Genomic DNA, 10,619 nt, shown 5'->3' on the forward strand with positions numbered 1-10,619 from the left:
CTTGGATGCGACATTTCACTGCAGACCACTGCTTGCACCTCGTTACCTGTAATGAGGACACATTTCTCAGTAGGAAAGGGCAGGTGCTTCTCTTGTCAACCTGGCCCTTCCTATGCCTTGGGTCTTCCTTTTTAGTTTCACTTCAAGATTTTAAAAAATGGCTTCTGGGGTTAGGGTGTGCTTCTGGTTTTTTTGTTTTGTTTTGTTTTAATTCAAAAGAGTGTTTCACTGGGAGCAATGGGGCTGTGTTGGATGCTCGCCTGGTGGAATCTTGCGCAGTATGGGATCGTGTGTCATCACTTCTCTCTGCACGGTAACCCAGTCGTTAAGGTTCTTTTGTTGTTGTTCATTCAAATGGTCACCCCTCATACATGCACACCCACCTCTAAAAGAGATGGCTTAGAGAGAGTGAATCAGTGGGAAAACAGCCACCTACCCACAAAGCTTCCTAATTAATGAGAGTTATTTATATGGAGTCTTAATGAAAAAATTGATCCCATTGTGTAAGTAGGCTTTGAAGGCTGATTATTTAAAAGCATACCCTCCCTGGGTTGTATGTCATTTAGACAACTCTTTGGGCATTTGGAATGGAGGACAGGCAGTTGTGATTGCCCTGTCTTGACAGATTTGGGGTCATATCTGCCTCTCCTCCTTTGCAGAACTTGCTCAGCGGCTCCTCCCTGACCATTTGCTCCTCCTAACTCCTTGCACCGGTGGGCACTTACTTGAGTTTAGGTAGCTGCTGCTGCCATGGGTCAGGCTTTGCTTCTCCGTCCTGCTTGCTCCTCCAAGAGAGCCTGTTTTAGCATAGCCATTGCTGGTGCTCCCTTCTGTCAGAAATGGAAAGCAGGTGACCATTTCAGGGGGGAGACAGGTCAGAGAGGCCCCTCACCCTCTGTGCTGTGAGTCTTCCCTTCTTTCTCCTCAGGATCCACACGATTGGGTTTCCTTTCCCACCTACACTACAACGTGGAGATGTTACGTCTAACTTCATTTGTCTGGGATAAAAATATCAAAAATGTATATGAGGGGACTTCAAATATTCTTGGGAAAACGGAATTGAAGCGTGAGCTTATTTTGGTGCAAAAAATGTTGAAATCCACAGATAGTTTTTTCTTTTTTTCTTTATAATATACATTTTCCAGGAACTTTTGGGAGACCCTTGTAGTCCACCTGGTTTAAAAGGGAAATCTTCTGAGTGGAACACAGCAAGTTACTTATTAGGAAAATTTAATTATTAGGAAAGGCAATTGGATGCTGAAAACTCCTAGAATCCAGGCCTGGGGTTGGGCTTGCTTTCATCAAATGCCTGATGAGTACTCAGACATGGTGGCCACTAGAAGAGTTGGAGGGACAGAGACAGCTTTGTGTGGCTGGTGTTCCATCTGGCAGTCTATCTGCTCCAACTCTGCCTGCTATTGTCCCCATTCTCTGTGAATCAGGATTCTTGAAGGTTGAGGGGTAGCTTAGGGCTTGGTTTCTTATTACCGAATCCACTAGATTTCAGAAGATTCTGGAAAAAATAAATTCAGACAGAAGCTTGACTGGTAGTCTCCCCCCTCCTCCTCTGAGCTCAGGTTGGATAAGATTTTCAATATTTCGATGTCTAGACTAGGCAAATCTATAGAGACAGGAAGTAGCTTTGTGGTTTCCAGGGGCTGCGGATGGGAGAGGGAGAATGGGGAGTGACTGGGACCATGAGGTTTCCTTTCATGAAGTGGTGGAAGTGTTCTCACATTGGACTGTGGCTAAATGCCCAACTCTGAAACATGCTAACAGCCCCTGCATTATGCACTGCAAGCTATGGACTTTATGCTAAATAAATTAGCATCAAAATAAAAAAAAATAACACCATGTCAGCTGTTAGCGAAAGAATGTTTCAGACATTTTGGATTTGTTCAACAGGAGAGTGAATTCCCACGGAAAAGGTTAAGGTGTGAGGTCCTTCACGCCTGACCTACTGGGAAGAAAGTTGGCAAAGGTCACTTACTTGGTGGTAAAGATGTCAGTCTTGTAGTTACTGTTTCTGTGATAACTAGAAAAAGACAAAGAAATGATGAGGTCATACGTAATGCATGGCCATCTCTATTTCAGCAAGGTTTAATATCTGCCGTAGGTTATGCATATTAAATTAGGCCCAACACAAGGTGTGCTTTTTTTTTTCTGTATACTTGTGTTTCAAGGTATGTGATCTTACCCACTGTACTTGAAAATATGAGCAAAAACAATGGGGTTTAATGTATCTGAACAATGAGTTTATAGTTTTGGAACCAAAAGAAATTAACCACTGACTTGGAAAATGAGTTGTCTTGGCTTCACTGTCTCTTATTTGACAGTTAGATCCAGTCCAGACCTGGATTTGACTTTGAAGGGGCAAGCCCCTCTTATCTCAAGTCTCCATTTCTCTGTACTGGTCTTTTCTAGCAGTCACTAGGTCTGCCTGGGACCAACACCCTGACTGATTTCTCTGTTACTTCGTTATGAATTAGAGATGTTTCAAGGACATACAATTCATTCTAAAATGATCAGCACTGTCCCTGCATGTGAGAGGGTTGGAGAAGGAAGGCGGTCTGAGAGAGTTACGTTTGGTGCTTGGAGAAATAAGCAATAGACAAACAGCAAAGACAGACTAGAAGCAGTTCCTTTGCCTCCCCACACTGAGTTTCTCTAGATCCAGTGATGGTAGATTATGGAGGCAATAAAGCTTCGGGTGTTTAGAAGCACCTGTTAGAACAAAGACCTCTTGCCTCTCTACAGCACTGCGGGGAGGTGAGGCCCCCACCTCAAACAACGGCAGGGCCAGTTCTGTGCTCTGAGTGTGTCCGTTGCTACTACCATCTTCTCTGGTAGGCATAAAAAGGCACCTATCTAGCTGGTGTTGCTGGTCTTTGAAAGCAGATTTCATGTGTGAGTGTTAGTGGGTGTGTGTGTGCACATGTGTGTGTGCGTGCATGTGCACATGCATGTGACAAGATGTGGTAAAGGGAGAAGAGAGTGGAAGAAGATGGAGCAGGGTCACTCTGAGTCACCTGAAGTCACGCTGCTGCACCTGCTGCATCCCGGGCTACTGTTCACCCCACCCTTCCTCACAGCACACGGTCCTACTTAGTCAGGTTGTCCTAGCAGGGACCGGTTAATGAAAGTAGCAGAAATAGCATTTGGTGCATGGAAGGGAAGGGTTGTCCAGAGTCAAGGGGCAGTTTGATCTGAGAAATAGTCCTGAGCTTTCACTGACCTCTCATCATATAGACCTTTGGGAGTCTTTGACACATAAAAATAAATTCCTAACCTAAAATTCTCAACCTGTAGAGCCAGATTTTTTTTCTTGGAGAATGAAAGTCACAGAATAAGCAAAAAAGTTCCCTGAGAGTTGGCAGGGGGGAAATTTAAATGTTTCTTAATCTTTGATTTGGACATTTTCACAAAATAAATGTATCAGTTGCCAACTTTTAATGTAAATTTTGATTATGACACTAGTGTTATTTCAACTTCGTCTCTTCAGTAACTGGAATATTACACTTTTAGATTTCTGCTGCTCTGTACCCCTAAATGGTTAAGGAAACAATTGTGATGAATTCATTCAATAGAATATTAGGCAGTATTTAAAATGCAGGTTATGAAACTATGCACGGCAATGGCAATTTCAGCTTTGAAGAAAAGGCAGGATGCATTTTGATGACAAGTACAGACAGTCCTGGACTTAGGACTTTCAATTTTACAACGGTCCTTTTAACTATATGTATTAATGGTGAGTAACCAAATAACCATTCTGGTTTGTACTTTCAGTGCAATATTCAATAAATAACAGGAGCTATTCAATACTTCATTATAAAATAGGCTTTGTGTTAAATGAGTTTGCCCAACTCTTGGCTAACATAAGTGTTCTGAGTATATTTAAGGTAGGCTAGGTGAATGATCGTTAAGTGACATTTTTAGTTAATTTTTAAAAAAGAATTATTTATTTAATTTTATTCATTATTATTATTATTTAATTTACTACAGGGCACATACACTCATGAGAGAGAGATAGAGAAAGAAAGAGAGAGAGAGAGAGAGAGAGAGAGAGAGAGGAAAAGTGAGAAAGCAAGCCACCAGGTCGAGGACTTGAACCATGGTTGGTCATGTGAGAGTCCAGTGCCTCAAACACCATGCCACCTGCTGGCCCCTGTTAATGCATCTTTGACTTATAATATTTTCAACTTAGAACGGGTTTTGGGGGACATAACCCCATGGTAAATCTGCACGTTGAAAATCAATGAGAGCCTTCTCTTCTTACGTGAAGGAATAAAGTCCATGTAGAAAACATATTTTAAAGTAATACAGTGGTAGTGGTGGATTATTAATAATGATTTAGTCTGTTTCCAAATTTGTATGACTTTTGTCATTAAAACAATTATACATTAAAAAAAACCTGGCACTCTTACTTCTTTCAGTGACTTCAGCGCCATCTCGTTTGTTTTTCTTGGTTACGTCCATACCATCGCCACCTGTGGGAAGTCAGAAACCGTGAACAATCACGTCTCTTACCACTGCTTTTAGCAGTGTGGATCTCTATGGTTCAAACTGAGAGCCAGAAACTTCATTGCCAGAATTCAAAACATAATTCGTTCATGGGTACATTTTTAATAAGAGTCATTCTCATTTCTTGCCGTCACACTAGTGAGTAATTGAAGAGTCCCGCTTGCGATGCCATCCCTTGGTTCCAGGTCTTGGTTTTCAGATCTACTGTATCAGACTAGATCCTTTAGAGCATGAGCAGGCTGACAGAGCAGATGAGGTGCCCTGACCCTGGTTTGACTATAAAATCTCCATTCTTTGCCAACATCATAAACAGCTGAAGGATATCTGTCAAGGCCTTTACGGCTATCGAGTAATTCATTTTGATTTTTGATCTTTCTCACAATATTCAGTGGTTTATATGGAAATCTATGAATATAGATATATTTATTTGTCATGCTACATTATTTGCAGTTTGGATGTGAGAATGGTGTGGGATGGATTGAAATCAGAATAAACACATTAAAATGGTCATACTTTATGGAAATTTATTCCTTTAAAAGTATGAAACATTCTCTTTATAACAAACCATCTCTCTATTCTTAGATGCAGACATAAGTAGGAAAGCTTGATGAAGAAATACGAGAAAACCTATTGAGACGTGTGGGTCCCAGCCTATGGAGTGCAGCGTTTTTGCTGTGTCACTCAGCAGCTGCACCTCCCTTCATCCTAATTTTGCTTCTGAAAAAGAAAGTCCCTGAGATCTTGTCTGCTGTGTCCAAGTGTGGATGTGTGAGGCAGAGCTAACATCTAGGGGTAGGATAGAGGTGGGGGTGTAAGACTTAATTGCTAGAAGGATCCCTTTCCCTTTGGGGCTGTTTTTGAGATGGCACCCTGCCTCAGGTTCTGGAAGGGCTTACAATCTGGTGTTCCCTGTGGTCCTTTCCCCTTCCTGCCCCTTCTCTTTCTCCTTGTTTATTTTTTTGGTTGTGGCTCAGGGTGGATTCTAGAGTTCTGTGGCAGCCATTTCTGTCCAGTTGCCCTTTGCTTGAAGATCACTGTCCAGTCTTCATCTGCCTAGTGACTTTGGGGTCGACTTACTCATGAGGCACACTGGACGCAGTGTCTAGGCCCACGGTACTTTCTTTTTTCCTTTTTAGTTTGGTGTATGTGCTCACCAGAGAGAGACAAAGAGGGAAAGAAAAAGAGAAAGTGGGAAAGCAGCTCCCACGGGATCGATGGCCATGCCACAATCTCTTTTCCTCCATTCCCCCCTCAGGATTTTGGGCGCACACACATGCATGTGCCAGTGTGTTTTTCAAGCCACCAAGTCTGGGACTCAAACCACACAGTTGTAGGCCCACAGTATTTTGGGGGGCCCACAAAAATGTTTCAATTTCTTTTAAAGTCAGAAAAATAATGAATATAATCTAACCTGAATTGGATTCTCTATATTAATATAGTTATCAAATGTGATTTTTTTTTTAGAGGGAGATTTTTGCTATAGGGGGCATGCATTTGCTGGAGAGACAGAGAGACATGGAGAGACAGAGAGACAGAAAGCAAGCAATTACCCCCTGGGAGGATAGCCAAAATCCCTTCTCCTCCATTCTTCCCTTGGGACTTTGGGCACACATGCACACATGCCTGGCGTGAGTTTTAAGCTGCTGGGTCCAGGACTCAAACTATAGTCGACTATGTGGGAGTCCAGCAATGTAACCAGTACACCATCTGCTGGTACAATAAAATGTAGTTTTAAGAAAAACTTTAAAAAATGTATTAATTTATTAAATGTTGAGAGAGAGAATGAGAGAGATATAGTACCCCCAACAGGGACACGATGCCATGGTCGGCTCCTAGTCTCAGCCAGCTTGCATCATGGCACACGTGTGCCTGGCATACTCAGGGAGGTCTACAGACACGAACCCACAACCTTTCCATGTGGGCCAGACTTACCAAGTATCCTGTCTTATTGCAGTGCCACCATCCAGCCCCTTATGAGAAGGAAAGAAGCCACCAAGATAAAAGTGTTCAGAAGACCCACAAAAGTCATCATGAGGTCCTGGGTACTTCCTCACTGAAAGCTCAAACCATATGAGACCAGTTGCTCAACTACCTGGTGGAATGAACCAAAACCAGCACGGCTAGCTTCAGGGCCTGGTTGAATGTGCCAACTTCTTGCTCATCAGCATTTCCTAAATTCAGCTCTAGGCAAGGGAATGAGGCATCATGGGAAAAATCCTGGCTGCATCTGAAAAGCCACAGAATGTCTTTATGGATGTGTTTCCTGGAACCGAGAGAAGGGGCTCCATAAACAGTTTAACGAGGGAGTCCAGCCCGTTACCTGCGTGACTATGTCAGGTAACCCTGAAGGCAGCTGGACTCCCTCTCTCAAATCTTTTGTTTAAACATTACTTCCTTTTGACACCTCTAAGCCTGTCTCTGTCTTTTTTTTTTTTTTTTTTTTTTTTTTGGTCATTAGCTGTGGACCAGGAGGTATTGGGGTGATTAAATACTCAAATGCACCTGGTTGCTGGTGAGGAGGTGAGTAGCTCTCGAGGTCAGTACCTGAACTGAACTGAAATATCCTGAAAGGAACTGTTTATAGCAATCCACAGAAACATTTAGTTTCCACAAGTTATTACCTATTTTGACCCTTCAGTGAAAGTCACTGCCAGCAGCTATCCATTTGGGATTCGCTGGGTGCATTCCACCTGGACCCATTTCAGCGCTAAGATGATAGCTCCATTTGCTAAGAGTTCAGTCTCCAGGCAGCAAACCTGGCAAGTTTTGCTTGTTCTTTCTGTATCCAGAAAAATAACAGACATTTCTAGTTCTTCCACCTTTCCCCTAAGTCCCAATGACAAAGCCTTGAATTCTGTGGAAACCGCCAAGACAGTCTACTAAGAAATCAGACTCCTTCTGTTAGGGCCTCGGGGCTCCTCAGTGTTGAGTAGCCCGTGGATAGAACCTGTCCTAGGTAGGTCCAGGGGTATGCCACTCAGATGACAGTGTGCCCCACAACCATACCGAATTCCTGCCAGACTGACAGCCTGAAGTAGCAGGGCTGGGTGGAGAGGTAGTTTCCCTTAAACCAAATGCAAGAGGAAACTTTCCGTAAGTGGATTATAAAATAGAGAATGATAGGTCAAGGCATAACCTGGCTAGACCCACCCCAAGGACCTATCATCTTCTCCACAGGACTTCTTTTTTTAACCATTCTAAGTCCTGATGGTTTGAAAAACTGTAACATGAGGGAAAGAAAAGTAACTGCTCAGGGCTGCCCGAGCAATCCCCTCCAAGCAGGGCACCCCAGGGCTCCCCAGTGCATGTGTCTTCCAACAGCACTACTTAACGGAAGCAGAGCCCATTAGCATAATGCTTAACTTCCGGAGGTTTGGGCCACTTCACTGGAACTCAGGATGAGCAGATAATTCAAGTCCACAATTCCAAATTTAGATTCATTTGCACCCAGAGTGCTGAGGAGCTGCTCCCTGGCCATTTCCCAGCTACTTCTCTTTTGAAGCTGTAAAATGATCCCATGCCATTTTCTTAAGCAAGCAGGTGGAATTTGAAATAATTTTCTACTTCTACAAGCTTTTTTTTTTCATACCATTTTATTTAAATGTTAAATGATGTCACATCTACCTGAAACTTTTCAAGTGATGACATCTCCTAACATACACACCAACAAGGACAAACCACAGTTAAATGATCACATTGTTTTTTTGCACTTTAATGACACACAAAACACTTGGTTCTTGATACGAAGAAGAGGATGAAAAAGCCAAGAGTTTTTCTCTTCAATTTTTTTTTTCAGACAGAGTCTAGCTGTCCTGATCCTCCTGTCTCTGCCTTCCAACCAAAACTATAAGCACATGCTGCCTTGCCTAGGTCAGTCTCAAGTTTGCAATCTCACCTCCGCCTCCTGAGTTCCCTGGGATCGTAGACATGCAACACTCTGCCTGGTCTTTTGGTTGGACCAGTAACTAGAAATCAAATTTGGACCTCCTGGGTGGTCCCAGCCTGTGGAGCACAGGTCTTAAGATTGCACACCACTATGGCTAGGCCTTTCTCTCTATACATTTCAGGAACAAATATTCTTATACTTTGTTAGGGAATCTAAGGTTTTTTGTTTGTTTGTTTATTTGTTTTATATATATATAGAGAGAGCTTCCATTCTCTCATCTCTGTACATTTTAAACTTTAAAACAAAATAACAAAATTGCCAGTGTTTGAGAAACTAATTGACTTGCCATTGACCTGACAACACAGAGGGCCAAGTTTAATGGCCAGGAACACCAGAGCCCTGTGGCTAACTGTCTTAGAAGCTTCACCCCAGAGAGGGGTGTGCTACTTGCTGCTTTTGACATGCTCAATTTTCATGTCTGGGGCTGGTGGGATAGGGCATAATCTAATCTGTGTCATCATACCAGCTTCTTCCAGTTGTGTCCTGCTGCTGGGAATTGAGGCAGATGAACTGAACAAGGGAAACAAAGACTTCTGTTGGATCCTCATAATCTAAGAAGGTGGTTAGTTCTTAGATCTGATCCGTTTCATTAATTAAGGCAATTTTGAAGTAGGGTTGCTCACTTGAACCATCTCCTGGTAAACTCTGATCAGATTCATGGGGATGTTTTGCAGGATCTAAGAGGAAAGCAGGCTCCCTATGATTCCCTGAAGGGCATCTGTCAGGGGCTGGACATCTGTTTTGTTATTTCTGACTTAAATCTGTGCCTTATTGCTTAGAACATATAGGGGGAGAGAAACAATTCTGCTTTTCAAAAGAACGCCTTTTAAAAAACTCACAACAATTTATACATTAATTAAATCTAACAGGCTACCAGTTAACTGTTTTGACTCCACTTCAAAAATTAAAGTGATATTTTGTTGGTTAGCAGTAAATGAGGTCCAGTTCAGTATCTAAATTGGTAATTCTCACCCTAAAGGATTAAAAAAATTTTTTTTTTAGCTCAAGTTGGCTAATAAGAGCATGTACATAAAACTTCCTCTAGGTTTGACTCCAGGAAATTACTGAATTGATTAGATAGACTATTTTGAAAATTTCACTTTACTTAAGATTAGAGGCAGTAGCAGTTTTATAGCATGATAAAATTTATTTCCAGTCCCTTGAGCTTACTCTGAACTTGTCAGCACAGAGGCCTGGGTGACACCATGGCTGTTAGCATTTAGGGACTACTTTTAGGAGGTTCACATGCACCCACACTTAATGTCACTTCTGAGCTATTCTCCCAAATGGGGAGAAGGAGACAGAAGGAGGGGGAGAGCAAGAGAGTGGGAAAGAAAAAAGAAAATGAAATTGAGAGAGAATAAATGATAGTCCCTATCATACTCTAAATAAAACAACTTAACACAATTTAGTCTATAATACTGAAAATAGGACCCCAAACTCTTGCTACTAGAGCCCAGTGGCCTTCTCTTCTCTTTCTCACTCATAGATCTTTCTCTTCGTTCCTTTAACAGACCTACCCTAAGTAGAATGCATATACCAAAACCATCATTTATGAATATTTCCACCAGAGCACTGGAAACTAAAGAACTTCAATAAACATTTACTTCATCCAATAAACATTTAATTTTTAAATGGCAAACCTTAAGTCAAAGTTTCAGAAAAAGGGAGAAAGGTCCAGTCTCTTGGTTACTTACCTAGCTTGAGATCTTGAAGGAACTGGAAAGAACTTTAATAAATGTCCCCCCTCTCTTGCCTTGATGTTTTCTTCTCGAAATTTGCAGTGCGTACTTTTTTTTTAAAAAAAAAAAAAAAACCCTCCAGACCCAGCCCAGGTAAGTTAAAGCTGAGTGATCTTTCAAAAATGTTCGGTTCTCTCTCTCTCTCCCTTGTTTCTTTCAGCTCCTTGATTCCAAACAAGTCCTGACAAAGGTGTGTCGTGGTTTACAGCGTTACTCCACCCTTCCAATTATCTGACACTTGCTGGATTTAAAAAAAAATCTGCCTCCAGGAATCAAACTTTACAGGAGGCAGAAACCTTCTCCTACCACCTTGGGTAGATTAACCATTTATAGACCCACAGAGGGAGGGAGCAAAGGGGAAGCAAAGGGACACGCCCTTTTTCATTTCTCCTTACCTCCCACAGCAAGGG

The 10,619-nt window shown here is 42.1% G+C and overlaps 1 protein-coding gene across 1 annotated transcript in view; it reads right to left on the minus strand.

Moving 5' to 3' along the window:
- Nucleotides 1-10,276, minus strand: part of COL17A1 (collagen type XVII alpha 1 chain) — a 54,355-nt gene extending 44,079 nt beyond the window's left edge. Inside the window, exons 1-4 of the mRNA XM_027767416.1 lie at nt 10,165-10,276; nt 4,425-4,487; nt 1,991-2,035; nt 726-830 (exon numbers count right to left, since the gene is read on the minus strand). Of these exons, the coding sequence (XP_027623217.1) occupies nt 726-830; nt 1,991-2,035; nt 4,425-4,476 (202 nt within the window). The 5' untranslated portion in view covers nt 4,477-4,487; nt 10,165-10,276. The remainder of the gene's footprint in view (nt 1-725; nt 831-1,990; nt 2,036-4,424; nt 4,488-10,164) is intronic.
- Between the last annotated feature and the right edge of the window lie 343 nt (nt 10,277-10,619).

The sequence above is a fragment of the Tupaia chinensis genome, unplaced genomic scaffold, assembly GCF_000334495.1.
Source record: "Tupaia chinensis unplaced genomic scaffold, TupChi_1.0 Scaffold144255_1, whole genome shotgun sequence".
Lineage (NCBI taxonomy): Eukaryota > Metazoa > Chordata > Mammalia > Scandentia > Tupaiidae > Tupaia > Tupaia belangeri.